At 35.9% G+C, this 22,666-nt stretch overlaps 3 protein-coding genes across 3 annotated transcripts in view; all 3 read right to left on the bottom strand.

The window, feature by feature from the left end:
- The window catches only part of LOC110850810 (GTP-binding protein 128up), a 1,907-nt gene extending 1,651 nt beyond the window's left edge, over positions 1–256 (bottom strand). Inside the window, exon 1 of the mRNA XM_022098382.2 lies at positions 31–256. Coding sequence (XP_021954074.1) covers positions 31–72 — 42 coding nt within the window. The 5' untranslated portion in view covers positions 73–256. The remainder of the gene's footprint in view (positions 1–30) is intronic.
- On the bottom strand, positions 121–22,666 carry LOC110850930 (QRFP-like peptide receptor). The gene is made up of 9 exons (XM_022098538.2): positions 22,195–22,666; positions 20,235–20,500; positions 18,994–19,179; positions 16,351–16,478; positions 13,481–13,669; positions 6,082–6,259; positions 3,170–3,379; positions 2,080–2,385; positions 121–1,743 (listed from the first exon to the last, which is right to left on the bottom strand). The coding sequence occupies exons 2-9, from the start codon at positions 20,496–20,498 to the stop codon at positions 1,534–1,536; spliced, it is 1,671 nt and encodes a 556-aa protein (XP_021954230.2). The 5' UTR covers positions 20,499–20,500; positions 22,195–22,666; the 3' UTR covers positions 121–1,533.
- On the bottom strand, positions 9,146–13,083 carry LOC118436012. The gene is made up of 6 exons (XM_035852750.1): positions 12,126–13,083; positions 11,827–12,048; positions 11,624–11,767; positions 11,350–11,555; positions 11,121–11,280; positions 9,146–11,039 (listed from the first exon to the last, which is right to left on the bottom strand). Exons 1-6 carry the CDS (start codon positions 12,343–12,345, stop codon positions 10,879–10,881), a joined length of 1,113 nt encoding a protein of 370 aa, XP_035708643.1. The 5' UTR covers positions 12,346–13,083; the 3' UTR covers positions 9,146–10,878.

Raw genomic sequence — 22,666 nt, 5'->3', positions numbered from 1 at the left:
ATAATATAACTCACAACTAAATTCTCTCACCTCGGCCTCGATTTGGGCTATTTTGTCCAAAACGGTCGACATTTTAAGGCCTTTCTCGGAAAATTTGGACTTGGTGGGTTATAAAGTTGTTTTGACAAATTAAACTTGTTTCTCAAATAAATTTTTTGCAAACTGATTTTAATTACTATTCAGCATTATTTGAACTAATTGCAGAACAAAATAAAACAGGATAGAATAATCCAGCAGTTGTTGAATAAACACGAGGACGTCGGCTATTCACGAGAGAGCGTAGTTGAAGCACCACGGGAAACGGAGCCGCTGTAGCGGTCTTGGTGGGCACTTTGAGAAAGCGAAACCTGTCGAGCCGTCCATGGTGGTGAAAGTTCAGAGGTCAAGATTTTATTTACAGGTCATTCTTGGCGACGCATTTTGTTTATTTTTTGTCCAACATTTACAGCGTATCCAGTTTTTTATGTATGAAATGAGTAATATGCACGCATAGGGAATCAATAGGAGAGAAAGTTTGGATTTATTTATATTAAAATACTCGTCATAGTTTATGTTACAAACAAGATTAGCTTATTATAGTATTTAGATACATCAAAATAGTACATTTTCCAGTGTAATAATAATAATATTTTTGTTAATTTGTAAGGTAAGTATGTATACATACCTCAAGAGATCTGTTAATCTGCATGCATGTTCAGAGGGGTTTTTCCCCTCTTTTGAGTATGTCGCAACAATATTCTGTATATTACTGTATAATTGGAAATACTTATTTTTGTAATTTGATCCACGTCGTGATTTAAAAGGAAATAAATAAGAAGCGCAAAAGTCTCTTTACGACACTCGCATTTTGAAGTGACGAAAAATAACACATTTCGTTAGCTAGGTATTCCATGATTTCTTTATATTACGCAATATTACATCATTATCAAATTAAATAGTAAACTTGTAAATAATCTACGTGACCAATTAGTTTTATAATAACTACTACATAATAACATGAATGTATAGCCCAATATTCTCTTACATTAACTTATGCATATCTCAATAGGATTCCATGAAGAAATTTTTCTTTCATTAAAACTTTCAACAGTTAACTTTTATCAAATATTATATGAAAGTCGAATAGTTCTCGGAAAATGAGACTGAACGAACACTAAAGTTATTTAGCTTGCACACTTTCATTGTACGTCAGTTGTCTCATAACTCATTCGCATGTGATTACGTTTTTAGTACTTATCATTCAGCTTATGAATGAAACATTATCAGGTAAATTGACTTGGATATACTATTTTAAAATTCTTTTGTCATACATTCATAAAAATAGACTTAGAACGTACTTCTGGTGCTGTATAATAATTTTACGTTTTAGAAAATACTGTCAACAATCTTAAAGGACGAGAAAATAAGTATACACCTATGATTTTTAGCATTTTGTTCTTTTCTTCATCCATCCATCCATCCATCGAAAAGAACAAGGATTAAAGATGCTCCATCAAAGAGAGTGCTGCGGGGCTATACGGACAAATATACGATTCAGAGGTCGCAGGACTCGCCCCAAGGAAAGATCTGTTCCAAATTGTCCTGACTCATAATTCTCCCATTCCCATCTGTCATCAAAGGAACCAAGTGTGTGCAGCATGTCGGGCTCCTACAGTGATTGATCTGCAGTAGGAGCGTTCTCGAGCTGCGGCTGCAAGAGGTGCATCTGTCATCTTGGTCACTGTGATGATATATTGGACGAGCCTGCTTCAAAATAATACAAGCAAGGATTTGAAATGTTCTTCTCATGCTCTCAACACATGTACGTACACAGACAGAGACGCGTTCACCACTGATTTCAGTTTCATTCATCTTCCTAACCGGAATTGAAACTAAATGAAATTTCTACGACATTTATTACGAAATAATGGACGCTTTTTACTACTATTGTTGATTTCTAAGCTTCCAATTGTTTGACAAACAATTAATTTACCACGACGGACAATTGATCACAAACTTACTTATAATGAGAGACAAGGACTAATTCTAATTATTACAGGGTGGTGCATACAAGTCAAGAAATAATCAATACATTTTTACTTGAGTGTTACCAGTAGTGGTGGAGTTGTAGGGGGTGGCTGGGTTTGAGGAGGTTGACGTTCCTCGGAAAACATTTGGTCGACTGCCCCCACCGCGACCCCCTCCCCTCGAACTGCTCATTGGCAAGATGGACTCTTGTCGTGGGGTGCGGACGCTGTTTCGTCGTATCGGATGAGAGTGGAGACTCATGACGCCATTAATCGTCCGGTTGTGACTCACGTGTCGAAGGGACGATTGGCTATTGTCCGATGGGAATCGACTTCGCCGAGAACAGTTGCGGAAGGAGCGTAAAATGCACATAAAGCCCTGTACAAATATAAATAATTATGCTTTACTAAAGTATTTTGATAAAAGATAAGCGATGGGGAATATCAAAATTCCCTGTCTGTGTTTCAATATAGAGGAGTAACATTGGGAAGGGGTCGTGTCCTTGGGGAAACTCAATATGGAATGATTCGTGGTTATGCATACATAAGTTCAAAAGAAACACAGACATGGTTTAATGTTACGAATGACTGATTATGTGTATCAAATGAAAATATTTTCGATTTTTGCAACCTTTATACTTTTTATTCTTCTTTGAGTAAAGACCTTGTGATTTATGTCAGATTTGGCATGCATACCATTTCGACAAGGTTAATATTACTTATACAATATCCAATCCAGACATGTTGTCTACTTTACCGAACTAGATAAGGTTTCTAAACCATCTGGCAGTACTTACAAATGAAGTTCTTGTAGTATTGTTCTGTTCATTATTGATCTTTTACGTTTGCAATTTTTATCTTATGAAGAAAGTAAATTAACTGTGATTTTTTCCTTTATTTGAAAAATCCTTCTTTGTATATGAAATTAGGTTTGTCTGTACGTAGCAATTTTCATATATCGTTGCAATTGGATTATTAGAAACTTATAGCATTGTGCTAAAAGTAATTGCATTTTATAGTTTTTAAATATCAAACGTTTAAAATTGCTTTGTCAATAAAACGATCATTCTCAAAATAGGATGCCATACAAAATGCAGTTTAATTAATACTTTACTACGACGGAGAAAATGTCAAATTTGCAATTCCCTTTCGGAAAGATTTACCTTTCTGAATCTCGCACTCATCGCGAAATAGACGAAGGGGTTGACACAAGAGTTGGTGAAAGCGAGCAGGTTAATAAGAAGCATGGTAAAGAAATACTGACTCTTATACAGGAAACTCTCCGTCTGCAATTGGGTCACCGCGGTCACGATAAAATATGGGCTCCAGCAAACGATAAAAGAAAAAACCACGACAAGGACCATCTTTGCCACCTGCAAAAAAATATAAACAAAATTTCAAAATTTCAGAATTCTCATCCTGCTATGGACGCCATGAAAGTCAGTTCATCAATAATACTGACCATTCCAATGGCGTGTTCACCCTCCACATAATCATGACTGACTTTCCCTTTGGGAAAAGCAAGCGACAATGGCAATGTAAACATTGCGAATTTTATCTTCATTAATTACATACAACCACCGCAAGCCGGTTTTTGCTAGGTATTTTTAGCACGTTTCGCATCTATTGTCAGACCCAACATCAAGCTATGGTGAAGATGAGATTAAGATTGTCCTTTTCTACACGTTTCTTCCTGTTTGGTGAAAGTATCACGTCGAGCAAAACAAACATCACTTGACGAGATGGAGCTCTCCTTGGTCGGCTCGGCAGTGCAGTGGAATTAACGTGGATTCTCGGACAAAAGTTTATTTTTTCCTTGAGCGACAACAACAACAACAATACGTCAGTCATTGCTTGTCTGTTCACCTGTGCATGTGCCGTCCTGCGTTATTTTGATAAGATAACATGGGACGGAATCACTGAAGCAATAACGACTAAATCGTAAGAGACTTGCTACATATGCACATGACAATATGAATGCTGTACTCTTTCACTTGTCAGCTCTGACATGTTACAAACTTAGGTTGTAACTATTCTTACTCTTGGCTGTAGAAGATGACTTGTTCCTCCCACATCTTATCTTACATGTCCAAACTATGGAAAATTTCTTTACGCCGTATATTTTACAATTTTGCAAAGAAATTATACAAGTAATTGTGCTAATCTGGGGGTTTAAACGAGTTGGTTCCTAACCAAAAGCTAGAAACACCAGTGAAAGTTTAACAGTGCAGAAATCAGGGTTAGGTATGTACATTCTGAATTTTGTGATTATCCAACTTTGTACAAAGAGAAAAGTATCATTTATAGTTGATACTGAAAAGTTTGGGATTAGTAAGGTTATCATTTTACAAGAATGACCGAAAGCCTGTTTCCCCAATGACGGTTAATTCTTCAGATTTAAAGTGGATCATTGGTTAAGTTATTCATGATGGTTTGCATACTTATGCATGCAGTTTATGCTAAAATGGAAACAATTCACGGTATAATTTAGAAAAAGAAAAAGCTAGTAGAGAGAATTTATGAGAACTCTGTTTAAAACTTCCCCAAATTATAATGATCTATCTAATACGACAAAACTAAATAAAAGCCAATGAAAACTCGTCTGCAAAATATAAAATGGATTATATTATGGTTCGCTTTTTAATTAGTTGAAGTATTTGATATCAACTTTAATTCACTTTGTTTCAACAAATTAGAGTTTAATTTAGTGAGGGAGCGAGTATCATGTAGAAAAGTTGTTCTACAATGTTTACAATCATCTCCGCAAATTGTATCCTATTACACGAAATTAATCGGAAAACTTGAAATAATTTCTCTTTCATTCCGTGAAAATTAATTTGCAGTAATCTCTCCCCAGAAATGGAGAAAAATGTATTTATTCCTCCGAGATTGACGTTATGAAACGTTACTCGTTTGAAAAAAACAAATCCCTTGATTTGAGCATAGTTAATTACCTAACTTGCAAAGCTAAATATCCTTGAGTTGATATTTCTAAGTATTTCAGGACCAAAGTGGGAGTCGTCGGTAAAAACATTCATCATTATCCACAGTGAAATTATAATTCTGTGTATAAGATCATTTTTTTCTGAACTATGGTTTCCACCTGGTACATATTTATAAGTCACTTCATGCCTTAATATAATCGAACATTAATGTTCTTAACGTATTATCAAATACATAATTGAAGAAATTATTAATGGCTCAAAGCCAACGATATATGAATTTCCTACTACAATTGCGAATACAAGAAGCAAACCCACCAGCAAAGGGAAGCAGGAATGAATGAAATGCAACTTTCTCCTCAATGGAATTCGGTAGTGTTGAGTAAATACTGCGAGTTATAATCTTCTTACACCATAGAGTTGTATATAATCATAGAGGACGTTTTCCTTTGTTGAATGAGCATACAAACTATTACAAACCATGTTTGATTTCACCACGCAACATATTTACAACTTTTAAAAGTAAAACTATAAGGTTTTATTTGTCGAAATTTACAAAATATGTCTAATAACCAACTCAAGATCAATGGGCTTTGCTTTCACCCAACCTTCTGGAACCTTGTTCATACTCCCACTCAACGGGCTCACTTCATTCCTTCCTCATGTTCGTTTGATACCTTTGATTGAATTACAGAAATATTTTTTGTCGGATTGAACGCCTCTCACATTGGGTGAAAGGGGAAGGAAGAAAACTTGTTGATCACATAAAGTTACTACAAGTAACACTCACGTGATCGTTGAGAGTTAGTTTGATATGTAATTTAATTTGGATCAAGACGAAGTACATCGGCATGAATGCTCAGAAAAAGTTCAAGTCTTATATGTATGTTGAAAACACCCACTACGCCAGTATTTCATAATAATATCTGGCTGGGTACGTTGGACGTCTGCAGTAATCTGCACTGTGTGGGCGAAGGTAGACCATACAAATCCGCCAATATTTTTCTACTATCCACTACCGACCCAGTAACGGTTATAATTTAATTTAGATAATTGTTTACCAACGGCTAATGACTGGATGACTTTTAATCCTGCGAAGGACACCTGAAAAGAATTGTACCAGGCGAACTCACCTTTCTCCGCCCTTGTTCCAAGTTGTGAGCTCTGGGATCTCGTCTTGGTTGGACTGGAATTTCCTTCAGCAACACTCGAGCAATGGAAAAGCAGGTGACTGCAATGAATCCCAGGGGAAGAAGGTACATGAAGACGAACAGGGACATGAAATAGCCAAATCGAAAATCATCCGAAAATCTGTAACAAAAGAGATAAAACTTTATTGGATGACTGAATTCTTTTTGTGAATGATGTAGCCCATGGTCTTGAAGGTAGCTGCTTAGAATCAGTGGCATGGTTAAGTCGTATCCCAATGCTCTCATGTAAGTACATACGTATGCAAATGCAACTACTGATTGGCTCTCATGGGTATTTATAGATATTCTCAATTATGAATAAGTAAATACGCTAATGTCAAAATAAGTCCTCTGAATCCTTTAAGACTAACAATTTCTAATTGATTGAATCACCAACGACAGCCTTTCAACTTGCATGGATGACTGCATCGCAAGGGAACCCCTTGAATGAAATCAACCTGTCACCCGTCACATATGTACACTATGAAATAATAAGTCTTAATTTGAGCTCAAGGAAAATGAAATGCGTAATCAATCAGCATATTGGATAACCAACTCAAGCCGATTCTATTGTTTAGGTTAAAGATGTAGTATTTTTTAGTAAAACATGATGCATAATTAGAAAATTGGACATATGGCGAATGCAGGTATTAAATACATATGGTCATACATTTGTCATTTTAGAAACTTCTTCAACAGTTTGACACTTGGATCCCGTACAAGTGTCAGCGACAGCATGGTACATTGCAAGGATGCATGTTTTTTCGCACGTATTCCACATAATCTTAGAAACTCCCTTGTCATGACGATTTACAGATATTTATTGTGTCACGGATCTAGTTCGCAAAAATATTGCGTTTAGAAAACTATCAAGTTCGCTTTATGACGTAGGCAACAGCTACCAGACACATTGATACTTTGCAAAAGATGTCCCTTAAGCTGCACGTAGGATATATCCAAAAGATATGGATTACCAGGGATGAATGACATGTCTGGCATCCAACGAGGGCAGATCAACTCGATGATTTTCTCCTTTTATCAGCTTCAATGACCATGTTTGTTAGTCTGTGTATATTATTATTTCCAATCGACCGTTAACCGATGCCTCAATGACTTGGCAAAAGGTTATCAAGTTACATAAGACATGAGGTTTTGAGGCCGATCTCTCACATGAAAATGTAACCAACCCAGCAAAGATCCAGCAAGTGATACGTGCTGTAAACACATGAGCAACATTGTCCAAAACAAAAAAAGCTATTCAATTGCCACTACTAGAACAGTGCTGTCATATTCTCATCTTCCATCGTTCACCATTTCACTATACAAACGTGTACCGCTATCGCTATCCAATTTATAATTGATCACGTAGACATTTATTTTCTTTAACCTTGACAAAGCACACATCTAGTCCAGTTAATTAACTATAGGGCTCAATTTGCAACGGGTTGAGCCTTGATGCGAGAAGTTGAAAGACAAATTGCGTATTGTGGTGCCCTTTTTGGTGGTTAGTGTTGATTTTTAAGCAAATTTCAAGTTCAATTCAATAAACTTCACTAGTATGTGATGTGGTGTGGAGTACACGTGCGTGTAGGCACATAATATGCCTACGTGTCCCATCACAGAGGTGACAATTTCAATTGCATTCCATGTTACCTTTCTCCTAAAAAATTGAAAGTTAAACATGAGCGAGTGCTTTCACCAGAAACGTGGTTGCTTCATTGCGAATTCTTTAGTTTGAGTTCTTTGTTAGACTTTCGGATCCCGTGAATGTGACCCTAATGCCACCATTGTATCTTCAGGTTTAATGTGATAATGGAAATAAAAAAGTGAGTCAGAGTGTGCATCCATGTATGAATTCCTTAAATTAGATTTCGATGTAAGGTTTGACTGAATTCCGAGGAAGGTTCGAGCAATGCATGTTGTTTTCGGATTTTTCAATTTCGGAAACAAACGATATGCATATTCTTCAGAATACGACATCGTGGCACAAAACTTGCGCCTTTTTCGTCACGACCTTTAACTATTCGAGTCTCTTTATTGACGTCTTGTTCACACCTATAAGTGCATAGACAAATTTATTCCCATGCTAGAGAGGAAAGGGAGGCAGAGAATCTGGCTGGTTAAGTATTGACGAGACAAAACCGAAGGAATGGGAGGAAGTGGACAGGTGTTCATTTACAATGACTAGAAATGCGGTTGACCATGAACACTAATGACCAAGTTGTCAAGCTCTGGAGGAGGAGACGACAATTTATTGCTGCAAAAGAGACTTTGACATTAGGTGTCTGTAGCACGTACGTCGTGAAAAGAAGGAAGCAGTGTAGAGAAAACATTTCGCAAGCCACTTAAATACCAAAAAAGTGTCTTTTCGACAGTTGTTCCGCACAATGTTCCAGTATTTCCTAAAATAAGAGACGTACTTTTACATCGCAGCATCGGCTGTCAATTTTGTAGCGAAACAACTATACACGCACTTTCTGTCCCTCCCCGATCAACAAAAGCTATCACTTTTACGCAAAAGTCATACAGTTAAATTGCAGCAACTGATGGCCGGCAAAAATCCGTGAAAAGATACTAGATATTTAACGTAAAATAAACTGTCAATATTGCATAGAATTGACAGTCATATTCATGCAATTTAGCCTCAAGAATATTGCGTAGAAATAACCGTCAAATTAATGCAATTTATAGCATAGAATATTGCGCAAAAGAAACGAATAATTTGATGCAAAACTTGCAGTTAAACTCCATGCAATTACTGCAGTCAAATAACACGAATTATTAATTTTTATCAAAATCATTTATTTCATAACAAAAATTATATTGTTACATTATACAAGGGAATGCAAATGTTTTCATCTATTTTATCCGACGGGAGTAACCAACATTTCTTATCAATATCATTAATACCTATTATGGTTACGCTATTTGATAATTTGCTAACTTTAATTATTCCTAAAATTTTACTTTCACACGGACAAGTGAACAAGTTGTCCGAGTGTTTGAATTTTCTACAATTTATATGTTTTTTATCTTTACTTATACTACTTATAACAACTACTTTCCCATCCTTTAATATAAAACAATGATCCTTTCCGTTCGATTTTATAATACAGTGTCTATTTAAATTCACAGGGGACTGGTACTTATGATTTTCTCTCTCAGCAGTGCGATTCACAGTTTGCTCAAAAGGTATATAGTGAGCTCGTAGCGAGCGCTTTATTACTTGCATATTATTTTCGAAATCGAAAGCACTAAAAGAATCTAACGGGCCATGCTTTAAAGCGTCATCACTAATATGTATAAGAGAATGCATATTATATGATAAGAACTCTTCTTCATATAAATTGGAAACATTTTTAACAAACTTCAATAAAAGCTGTCGTGCATAATCGTTCCAATTATTTGCTTGCGCCTTGGTAGTTATAAGAATCGTGACTGCTACGCAAAGATTTAAAAAATGTGTATACTTTTTCGGCGACAATAATCCTTTTAAAGCGACGGGTCCTGTGTAAAGAAGAAAAGTTCTAAACTCTGTCGCTTTCCACATATCTAACTCTTTTACTGACCTCGGCTTACGACAAAATTCTTTAGGGCAACTATGCGAAAATAATACTAATTTACTTGATAAAGTTGAAATATCACGAGAAGATAATTTAAATGGCAATGGACCTTTTACCCAACTTCTTAATAGTTTTCTAACCACACCTAAGCAAATGAGGTGCATGTAGTCAAGAGGAACCGAAGAAATCATCAAAATTTTAAGCTCCGTAAACGGGGAAATGCCTACATGGTGGTGTTTATCTTTTTGAACATAAAAATCTTGATCTGTCCTAAGTGGACTATCGAATGTTCTGAAAATTACACGTCCCTTCCAGAAACCTGGATCTATACATTTCTCGTATCCATTGTATGCATTATGACTTTTACATTGCTTTAAAAAACTCCTGGCTGGCGCATCAGCTATTATTTTTGAAACCTTACAAAATATTTTCAAATTATTGTAACTAATCCCAACTCGCAAACTTTTTAACTCTGCTATCAAATCCATCAAGTATTCGTCAATACTTTCTGGTTTTGTCTTGCCATAAAATAAACCCACGACAAATACGCCGTACGTACTTTCTTCACACTTTGCTTGAATTGGCCAAAACTGGTTACTGTTACTCTTAGAAATGGGCAATCCATCAAAACTAAATATAAGGTTTAATTTAATTTCGCTACCAGAAGCAAGAATACAATTGGAATCTATTTGCCGTTTTATATTTTGAATAACATCAAAGTGTGCATATTGACCCTGACCGATAGTTTTCATAGAGTATTTAATTGAGTTTTTAAGCAATGTCCTACTATCCAATGGAAGAAATCTAAATTCTTGATAAAAGTTAAATATGCGTAGAAGATCGTTTAAAGCTAGTCCCGTTATGTTATGTCGAAGCGACCAGTCCCTCAAGTCCCGTGTTAAATCTAAAATATTCCTATTATTTTCTACTATACCATTGTCGCTTAGTGAATCGGAAACTAATGGCTCGTCACTATTATGGATAACATTACTGCTTCTATCATTATTGCTAATATTACTACCTGAATCGCTATCCTCAACGACAGAATCACATATATCTAAATTTACAAGATTATTACTAATAGCAGGTATGTTTTTTGCACGAGTGAGATTCTCTCTAACCCGTTTTGCAATTATTCGCCTAATGTTTCTCGGTGATTTTCCATCTCGATCCATGATTATGATGCAATTCCCGAGGGAGCGTCGTCGTTGCACCTACTTTTTGAAGAACGAAACCAATTCATTGCTGCAGTTTGAATTATATCATCGGTGGGAATACGGCCGCTGGGATTTTTGGGATCGGGAACGGACTCAACTGTAAAGACGTTTCGCACGGTTTCTGAAATTTGCAATCCAATTAAACATTAAATAGAGACCAACAATTAGAAAATTTTCTTCATTTTAGAATATATTTTAGCACCTTTTACGACTTCCAATAGTTTTAGGTTTTTCATCGATGTCTTGTTTCCTTTACCCGTAAAATTAATTCGCCTGCCAAATTCATTCGTAAATAATTTTTTCAAGATTTTTCTAGTGCTCGCCTCGATCTGTGTCGCAGTTGAAAATGCCAAATATTCAACCTAGTATCAAATATAAGAAAAAACATTAAAGTTTAATTATGCATGTAAAATATCTCGATTAAATCGTACCAGTAATTCGCGATTTGAATCCACCTCGAGCCAAGATTCAAACTCCGCCAGTGCTACCTCGTTGTCGAGGGGTAATTTTGGAATGGCACTGAAATTGGGAGCCTTCCTACCATCCGGCCTTTGTTTCACATTAATCAGTAAAGCCTTAATGTCTTTAATGTCTTCAGCCTGCTTTTCCAACAAAGTTAGCACACTTTGCGTTGTCCCTGCAACGTGATTACAAAGCGTTAACATAATACATCAATTTTAATAAAATTATTTTGCTTGTACTAACTTGAAATCAACAGCCGTAAATCATTTAACTCCTGCGAATTTACAACAACAAAAGAGGTGTCTCCAGTTTCACCTTGATTTCCTACTTGTAGATTGCTTTGCTCTTCAGTTTCGGGAATTATTTCAGGAATGCTCAATGGTTGGTCTAAAAAGCATCACCATAATGATTAGTATAAAATATTTGTGGCAGTATTATAAGCCTACCCAGCTCCAAATTATCCAGAAGTGAGCCAGACGGAGGACTGTTTTTGTTCGCGTCGCTATCCTCCTCATCGGATGAAGACGTTATATCCCCTCGTGTGCTGCTGGGCTGAATATCGGGAATTATCTTCTTGCTCCTTAATCTGCTTTCTGGTTCTGTTTCACTTTCCAAGTTGGAAGTGTCCTCGGCTACTTGAAGTTTTTTTGTCGCAACTTCATAATCATCTAAAATAATGATATTTGTTAGTAAATGTAAAATAATTGGAATGACTTCTCATAATTTGAATTAAATAGCTATTTACCGTAATTCCCAATAATCCTGGCGTAGCTAACTCTTCCCCACTTGACATCAGGAATAGCAGTGCCCTTTTTTATCAAATTTCTAATACTTGGCCCAGAGTTTGGTGGCCAGAGACAAACTTTCTCTGCGGGGATAACCCAGTGACTTAGAACAAGCTCCACAGGCACTGAATTGTATTTATCAGGGGGGAATTCAATTATGTAATATTTTTTTGGCGACATTGAGACAACAGATAAATTAACAGGGAATTAAATTAACAGGGAATTTACGAGACTGCGAGGGTGGGAGAGAAAAGGAAATACCACGCTTCTCTTAGATTCAAACTCTCGCGCGTTGCCTGTCTCTTCGCACCCACCATTCATTGCGTATAAATTGCATGATTTTAACGCCTCATGTAATGTGGGTATTGACGAGATATTGGTGCGGTATTTTTACGCAATATCTCAGCACGTTTGGGTGCAATAATTTTTCAACCATAGGTTACAGTTTTTTAATGCAAATTTAGCGTGTCTCACGGTGCACACCAAACTTAGCACAAAATTTATGCAATAATCACGCCTTTTTTTGTTTGTTAAAAATTTTCACCATGGATGCGTTACTTTGACGCAAAAGTAATAATTTTTGTTGATCGGGTCAATTGCAAGTGATTGCAGTAAACAAGTCAAGGACGCATTTTGGATTACGCCATTTTCCTATTTTAGTTTTAGTCAAATATTTAAATTTTGGATTACGCCATTTTCCTATTTTAGTTTTAGTCAAATATTTAAAGTGTGCCTAAAGCTGGTCCTGTATTCGCGTTTTAGTACATAGTCAGACCAATAAAATGAGGTTTTCGTACCCGGCGTCCCATTGTCTCATTCTAATATGTAACACTTTCCGAAAATAGTACTTTGAGGTTATGGTAACTTACTTTCTGCAAAATATTGTTCCCGGGACCATCACCTCGTTACCATTACTCATACGAAGTACAATGAAATCAAACCATCTAATAACAGCGCAATGCTACCAACTATTTTCAGAAGTGGCACGTCATGACAAAGTTGAGTGTTTTGCTTTCACTCTCCACCAGTGGATGCGAACCCAAATAATATGTAACCATTCCGTTCGGTTCAATTAGACTTCAACTAGAAAATATTGAGGCGAAGATTGATAATTTCTACAAGTTTTTCGACTGTGTACAAAGCCTTAATTGTAAGTTATTTAGTAAGTGAATTTCAAAATCAATATTTGAACACTGTCGAAGAGGCTGTAACAACATCTGAAGCCACCATTAATCCTGAAACAATAGGCCCAGGCGTATTTCAAGCCAGTCGTGAAAGTACAATTGGAGAGGAAAGAATGAGTTATTCTTCTTACCCGTCAAAGCAGGTGACACGGGTGAATTCTCCAAAATGGGAGTAGAGAGATTGTGACACTGACGTTGCGGGGTAGAGGTTGGGAGCCGCAACTAAGCCAGGAATGATCCACACCACCGTCAAGACGCGACGAATGCGGAGGTTCGTCATATTGATTCTGGATTGAACTGGATAAACAACAGCGTTGTATCTGTAGAAATATATTAATAATCAATTCCTGAACGGGTTGCATAATTTAACTGGTTAAAATTAAAGAGCGCGTTAATGAGTGTAGAGGCTGGGAAAACTGTGCATACGGTAAACATGTATGCACAAATGTGTTTTATGCTGGTTATTACCTCTGAGTAAATCATTATGTAGAGAAAACAGGAACGCATATTGCTCAACATTTGGAAATTAAGAACTATTTTTCGTCTTTCAAACATCTGGAGAATATGGAACGGATGACATTCTATTAAAGTGGTAAAGTGGTCATTATTCATAGGCGAGGCTCTGGTTATGAAAAAACCAGGCACGGAACGCTTCATTTATATGATGATTAAGGGTTCACATGGACATGGACCATGGAAATTTAAGTTGCTAGAAATATTTACAAAATTGCAAACTTCAACATACATGTTGATTGCGACGTATAATAATAATAACAGTAAACCTCCAGAATATCCAAGTGCGAATCGTACTTTACGATAACTGAGGACATTGAAACATCAAAGCTGACGACACAGCATGTCTGTCATCCAGACGGAGGACCATTTTTTCCCTGTAATCACTCTTTCCTTTGTTTCACCTAAGCAATAATTTTTAAGGCTTTTTCCTTTATATGTATAACATACACGGGTATTGTATAGTGTATCCATAAAAATACGCTCAACATCTGCCGAATATTTTCGCTTGAGAATATGATAGCACAACTCCTAAACAAAACCTCAGCCAATTTGGGTGAAATTTTGATTAATTACAGATTTGACATTTTGCATGTTACCGGAGAAAGTAAAATCCTTTGCTTCAACAACTTTTATGACATCGATGATTGGTTCACCAAGTATGATTGGTTTTCTTTCTATCTCTCGGAATCAAACAACTCGACTCTACTTTATAACCATTTGTTTCCGCATTGCGCATACAACACGTGTGCGAGGGAACATTATTTTCAACTTTGAACCAAACAAAGGTCAACACGCGTATGTCCATATTTATAAATATCTACAGATTCCATTCGTATCATTAGGTAGTTGTTGCAGTTTATAATTACGAATAATGCTACATCATTATTAAACTAATTGTAATTTGTTTGGTAAAGTTCAATCTGGGCGGATAATGAGTGTTCAGCTCAGTTTGGGCGGAGTTTTTAGCTTTCAATTACTTCTCCCATGCAGAAGTTGCTAGGTAAGTAGTTATTCCGCTGTGGAGATATAGTCTCATGGAACACGGTAGAATCTGATGGCCTCAGTTAGACTGAGATATCATTATCGCAAATTGAACTCATTTCCGGAGTGAAGAAACCATGTCTTTCTTCTCTGTCTCACACTTCTGGGAGAATTGGGGAGAAATTGCAAGCAAATCTCAACTCGGCATGACAATTTGTACAGGTGTCTGAACTTTACAGTTACACCATCATCAAAGTCACGGTGTGTGTCTGCCTCTAGTAAAATGTGCTCTCCTAACATTTCCCGTGGAAATGGTCAATTTCCAAGCAATAGGTATAAAATCTCCGTGCAATATACATGCTAGTGAGATATAGCCCGTACAATGCTGCGTTACACTTTTCTACACCGCCTGACCTATTTTACAATTTTTTACCGAAAATTTAAGGAAATTGAATAAGCTTTTAAATCAGAAAAAGTTTTTCAAAGAAAAAATTGTTGTATGGGAAAGACGGGAGCACAAATACAAAAGAATCAAAATTAATTGGACAAAATTCAGTATAAATATTTTTTTAACGAATATCAGCTAAATCAAATTGACATGCTATTAAACTTTCACGGATTTTAGTAATATTCAGGATGTTCTTACAAACTTTCACTGGAACGCGAACTGGGTGGGGAAAATAGTTGGGTGCACACAGATATGTACATATGTACATACATACCCTTTCCCACAACTACACAACACGCGTAGCAAAAAAGTTTTCATTCCATATTTTTCTTTCGCAAAGAGTCTTATCATGTGAGTTAATCTTGTGCAGAGGGACGGAATACGATTTCATGTGAAGCTTTCTTTCTCCAGCTTAAGATAACCTAAAACTTTTCAGATTTCAGACAAACCTAATGCGATGAGTTGAAAACATTTATATTCAACTTGATATTTTGTTAATAAATAAATAAACATTGTTTTTGTCGTGTATTGGCTATTGGCTAGATTTAAAAGCATACTTATTTTTCAGCCCTGCTGACAACGCTTTAATTCCCAGAACTGAACTGGACAAACAGGGACTATTTATGTGTCTTTGTTTACAGAGTGAAACATCAACGATGATTGAAATTGAATCAAAGAGCGTGACATACATTATACGTGGGTGGCTGTAGTACGACGTAGTCAAGTGTGAAAATAATTAAATTGTAATGTTGTCCTCATACTTCAAAGTTCGTGTAGGTTTTTGACACATACTTGACGCACTTACCGTACTTAACGCCAACGTGCATTCTGACGAAATTTGACCAATTTCAGCTCAAAATGAATAATTTTAGCATGGTTTCAAAAAGTTTATTTTTGAAATGTTGCATGTATTTGCAATATGATGACTAGGGTTTAGAGATGAATTGTGGCAAGATTGCATGTCTCAATATTGCATTAGGCTGAATAGTTTGACGGCATGCGTTTCATTACGTAATGCAATAAACTGTAGATTACGATGGAAATCTCTCTGCTTACCTTTCGAAACAGATTGCAACCAAAGTGAAAACGCTGGCGAATACGACGATGGTCTCCAAAAACCGAACGGCTGTGCACCAAAAATCCGTCATCATGTTTATATCAGCGTCAGCCGTCAGTTCAAATAACTGCAAAGATCAATGAATTTTTGTTTTCATAATCTTCATTTTTTTTAAAATTTCACCCATTCAATAAAAAGTGGATTTTTAGAGAAATTTTTCCAAAACTCAATAGGAACCAACTCACAAGAGATTTAAATTTACTGGATTTTACTTAAAACTAGAATCTGACCTAAAATCATATGAACGTGTTCCTTTTGTCGAATCTCATAAAAATCGATCATCCCGTTCAGAAAAGTTACAATTTGTCAGTCTGCAGGTCTACTGCCATTGCACTAATCAGCTCACAACATACCGTATTTCCCTTTAACTACGTGTTTATTAATCATCGCCCAAATTGCGTTTAACATAATAGAGTTCTGCTTAATTAATTCCAAATTGTGAATTCGTGCAAAAAGTTTTAGCCTCCATTGAAAACTTTTTTAAGTTAAAAGTGCTAATCCTAATTGGCTAATTTTAAGCTCTGATGATATACTTTCGCATAAAATGAAGTATTCTTGTATAAAGTTTTGCGACTTGTTTGTTACTATATTACCATCGTTGGTTGTGCAGTTTTAACACAAAATCCTCAACTTTGCTATCTGTCTATTTACCTCAAGTAAAATAGTGCTAAACTTATCGTGAGTAAAGTTATCTGACGTATGTATATGTTTTTCCATGTATAATAAGATTCTAAGTAAGATGAACTCACATTACAGCCTAACTTATTTAAGTACGAGTTTTTCATTTCTTTGTAACATCATACATATCTCGTTAGTCTGGACGTCCCTTATTATTTATATCCCAATAAATCTTCCCTGTCATCGTTTACATTCCTTCATTAAGTAGAATTAAGGTAAATTCATAAAGCTTATTAAGCAGAATTAATGAGGATCACTGGAACTGGTTATTTACATATTTATTATGTGAAAAATTAGTCTTAAGAAGAAAATCAAAACTTAAATCAGTGTTATAATTCGTACTAAATAGACCTTTCTACACGCTGTCCCTATAAATATAAATATTATTTGCAATAATTATTTTAAGGACAATAGCAACACGGACAGAGTGAGATGTGAAACTCCTCTCAATGTATAATTCTCAGATGAAGAGCTCTTAATGAAAGTGCAATCACATCTGTTCTACGACAATTTGGATCCATTATCTCCGGTCATTAAGCTTAGAACTTGGAGAATCAGTGGTGTTTAACGGCATGGACCATTACCGACACGGCCATGATAATTATTATTCAGACCGTCTTTATCCTTCAGCTTTAGGAAATTTTCCAAACACCCATGACAATAACTTATTGTAACAATTAATTAGGTATTGAGACAATAATGGTGGATGATGAGACGGAATTAAGTTTCTGTGGCATGATCACACAGTTTATCCATGCGTTATAATTTATAAATTGTAACTACATGTGCAGTAATGCCAAGGATTTGCACCAGCGATTATCTCTCTCTCGGCCTCATCTAGGAAATTTTATTGAAAACAATTTAGCTGATTCACAATAATAGTGTGAGACGCTGGAAAGTGTTTTCCTAGACGCAAAACATGTCATAATAATAAAATCAATATGTAAATTTCCTCAACCTCGAAACTAGGCATGACTGACGATAATCCGTATGCAACTCGGAAAGCAAACTTAGTTGAAACCTTTAACATGCAAAAATATCTATATTTATTTTTTTGCTAAAGGTGGAATTAAATTGCAGAAAGGATTATAAGGTCAACAGGTCTAATCTTTTTATTTATATCTGGCGGGTTTTTTTATAAGGACTTATCTTCTATCCAAACTGTTCATTACTATTATCACAATTCCAAACGAATTGATTTATTTACTGCGTAGTCAGTCATGTGTGAAACGGCTTAAAGAGTAAATAATTTGCAAATTTAGCCAAGTGAGAATTATTCTATAATGATGATGCATACATGGGAATTGTGTAGTTCCCTTAATTCTTGCGCGTGGCCGACAAAACAAATTTTGATAGCAATGGGTTTTTGATCTTATCCGGTTGTTTACTTTGCAGATTATCCTTGTCCTACTTGAGATTTGACTTTACTTCGTTTTGCACTCGAAATCCGAAATTTATTATTAATGTAACTTGAGTTTTATGTTTTGCTTCCTAGTCTTAACAGCTTCTTATTCTCTAAATTGTGAATATGTTGAGCATTGAACATGTATAAGTGAATTCTGAAGGGCAAGAGATTTATTTGTTATGGGATTTTCTCAAAGTACTGCGAGAAGTTGATACTTTTCAACCAATCCGTTTTACACAAATTGTAATCTTGTTATTGAAATTCTCGACAAATAAAATTTTGTAGTTTTTTAGGCCTGTGAGGAATTAAGGAATGTTTTTTTTCATGCTCACAACACCCATTTACTTTTTAAAACTCAAACTGGAAGATAAAGCTAGAAACAAATCGCTCAGCAAATTGCTAAAAAAATGCTCAAAGTTTTTTTAGGAATACAATCTTGATGCTATTTCAATGTACACAAACATTCTAAAAACAAAAATATTAAATATACTCTACTTACTTTGACGGGGAGAACAACGGCTCCAACGAGAAAGTCGCAAATTCCGAGGTTGACAATGTAATAGTTGACGGGAGAGTGCATCGACTTGTTCCTGTACACCGTTAAGCAGACAAAGAAATTCCCCATCACGCCAATCACGCTCTCCAGAACAAATAGACAAATGAAGATCACCCTGACGATCTCGACCTGTAGGTGGCAAGCAAAAATAAATAATCCCCTCATGCCAATTTTGATCGCACTGACTTTCTGACAAGTGTGACCTCTGTGTAGCAAAATGATAACGTGTTAACTTTAACACTTTACTTAACTACGTGCCAACAAGTACATGTCTATTATGAGACTAGTTTTGTGTATTTGTTCCTACGAAAAACCCTTGATCTTTGATCCTGCGGATGATGAAAAATGGGGATATTGATAAAAGTGAAAGTTGGAAAAGAACGAGAGATTCTGTAAGCAGCATATTTTCAATCTGACATAGGTGACCAATGACTTTGCAAATTGATAACAATAATGTGACTACTTCTTAGATCAAAATGTATACCATTTTTGCGTGACGCCCACGCTTAGGCAGATTACATGTTGGCTGCATCACAGTGAAAGTGTATAAATAGATTCGTCGCGCAAGTAGAAACTTTTGCAACAAAGTTTATGTGCAAAATCTTAATTTCTTTGGGTATGCTTAGTCATTTACCCGTATTCTCACTTTATCTGCATAATTAGCATCCAAGCAAACATATTGGAGTCGAGCAATCTTTTCGTAGCACATTTTCAAACTCTCATGCGATGATTTTCTGCCTGCTTAATGTGAGTCCTCACTACAGAATGGAAGGCAATGAATCGTAAAAATGCTAATTCATACGTATGATCTGCTACTTATGTGATAATAAGACATAAGTTTTCGGTATTAAGGATTATCTTAGAAAAGTGATTAATTTGTTCCACAGCTACCAGAATGTAGTATGTATCAGTATCTATCTATATATGCACCTGGACATCTACGAGTAGTTTGGTTAATTAAACTGAGGATGCGACATTCTAAATCTAGTCTGTCTGTATACCTTTCCCAACCACACATTGGTAGGGTAAGGTATTGCCAAGGATGTGCTGATTGGATGGCCGAAGAAGCTTTTAGGAGATTAAATTAATAATTTTGACATTCAAGCTTTGAATTGGATTGGGCAACGTATGAAACAAGTGCAATTGCATGAGTGCGTAATGGATTAAAAATTGAATACTTTTACCTGACTAAAGTCCGGATATCTTATTTTAGTGTCGTCATCGGTCAAGTTAGTGAAACTTAGAAGGGTCCCAGAGGCGTCAATAGAGTTCAAGTTGCTCTCGGCGTCACTAAAGTTGAGAATGACTTTGCTCATATACTGAAGAAATCCATGTGAACTTCCTGCGGCTACAAAGTCGTGAGAGACAAGATCCCTATTTCGGTCCTCTTCTTCATACGAGTCGGGTGGGTAGGGTTCCAGCAACAAGCTTGGAGGGATTCCGTCCATTTCTGTCTCCATTTATGTAGTAAAACAAGAAACAGTGCGTAGTATTATGGCTTCTCATTCAGTAATACAACACTCCCATTTCATGTGACCTTTGCTGATTTACTACGTGCGTCTTAAATTTCGAAATATTTCGGGAATATGTGCACATGATATAATAAAAATCAATTTTAACCTGTAGGTTGGAAAAATCTGACATGATCAATTACGTCTACATGCTAAGTAATAGAAGTGCTTGTAAAACAACAATTATTTCAGCTATGTCGAATTGACTTTTAAAAAGTGGAAATCTGAGTAAATTATTGTATTTTGTTGCAAATTATTTGGGAAAAATATTTGCAAGGACTATTGCTAAATATGTTTTGACGTGAAGGCGAAGTGTTCGTAATATGTATTTTCCACCTAAATTTCCACTTGAAATTTCATAAACAATGATGTGATTTTTGAAAGCGTCGTAAATAATTTGTTGACAAATAGTTCAACTCAAAAGGCAGATCGAACATGAAGAAGATTCTGGAAAGCTTTAACAGATTAACTAACGCTTTCATGCGAATTCACAAAGTGCAAATCATCAAACTTTGTTATAACGTGTTGATGATCAACCCTTCAATCTTTGGCCGGCAGCGTGGGTCCCTATACTTTAATTTATGAGTAAACAACTATGCATGTGTGGGCACGAAACAAGTGGTTGGTAAATAAACTTCTGTTGTGGGTTGGATACATATATTTGAGGGTGAAAGTGTAGGCAAAGCCTGGAATGTGATATCTACTTTCTCCTCGTTCAGAAGGAGAAAAAGGAGCGTGCTCTGCTACACAACATCGTCTTATTTTTCATTTTCTTAATAAATCCTGTTCACGTACATGCCCTGTAACCTAGTCTGAGGACTGACAGTTGAAATGCGTAGCCTATGGATCAAGCATCCACAATTTTCTAGTTTGTTTGTCCATCCCATCCTTCACGGAAATGAAATGCTTTCACTTTTTAACCTGTATTCAAACGACCTCTGTCAACAATACGCAACCTTCCTCAATGTGCTGTGCATACACCTTTTGTATCCAAACGTTGTTAATTTGATTAATTCAATGCTTCCAAACATGTTGCGAACTTGGGTTGACGAGTCGACGAGACTAAGTTAATTAATACAATAATATTTACTGAAATCTTGAACGAAATGTTGTCCCTATCCTTCTGATAAAGTTCATAATACTTAGTTGTCATGTGTAATGGTATGAAAATCATTAATAATCCCATAGAAAGTAGGCAACATGTTTTTGTCCGTTTTATACTCGGTGAAGTGCGTATAATTGATTATGAAAAGTGTGCTCGAAAAACAAATTTTCGGAAACAATATCAAAGTTTAGTTCGAGCTGTTTCTTCCAAGTCATTTGTTCCTTAAGTACTCTGCTTGAATTTTCACACTTCTCTTTCACTAAGGAAGGGAAATGTCTAAAGTAAATTTGACTTATTCCAATATCCAACGATGTGCAGAACAAAATATAAAATAAAGATTTATGTCAATGACTATGTGCATCGGACGGAAGCGTCAACTTGGACCAAACATTTTTACCAACCGCACTTCAACCCATCTGATTCTGAAGAGGACTAGGAATTGCTTTTATTGAATCCAACATAACGAGTTGGCATACTAAATATTTTTATTTGTAGACGATTAACAGTGAAAGAATCTAATTTGCTTACCTTAACTGAGCGTTCCCAATTATTGTATTATTTGGATACGAAATGTAGGCCACGCTACTTGTGAAAAAATCCTCAAAGTATAGTCAATATATTTTTACGTACGGAAAACTACGTATATCGAAGTGAACTCATTTCTAATTCATAAATTTGTATTTTGGATCGATTAGTTTGATGCGAGAAAACAAAGTATCATAACTAGATTTGTCTCAAACAATGTTAATTGAAATTCTGAACTCTTCCGAAAAGTCAAATAAGTATCAATCACGTTCACTCCCTTTTCGTGTGTTGGAGGATTAATCTTATTCTGAGTTGACCTGAATATTCTGCTTCTCAGCAAGCATATAATTGGCTTGATAAGTGACTTTGACTAGTATTTTCTACTACTAATCTCAAGATGGATGGATGGGTGCATGGTGATAAATTGAAACGAGATGAAGCTCCAGAATGCGAGTTGAGACAAGTTTGCTCTCCG

This window comes from Folsomia candida, unplaced genomic scaffold (assembly GCF_002217175.1).
Source record: "Folsomia candida strain VU population unplaced genomic scaffold, ASM221717v1 Fcan01_Sc006, whole genome shotgun sequence".
In the NCBI taxonomy this organism is placed as follows: Eukaryota; Metazoa; Arthropoda; class Collembola; order Entomobryomorpha; family Isotomidae; genus Folsomia; species Folsomia candida.
This window is presented reverse-complemented; position numbering and strand designations above follow the sequence as displayed.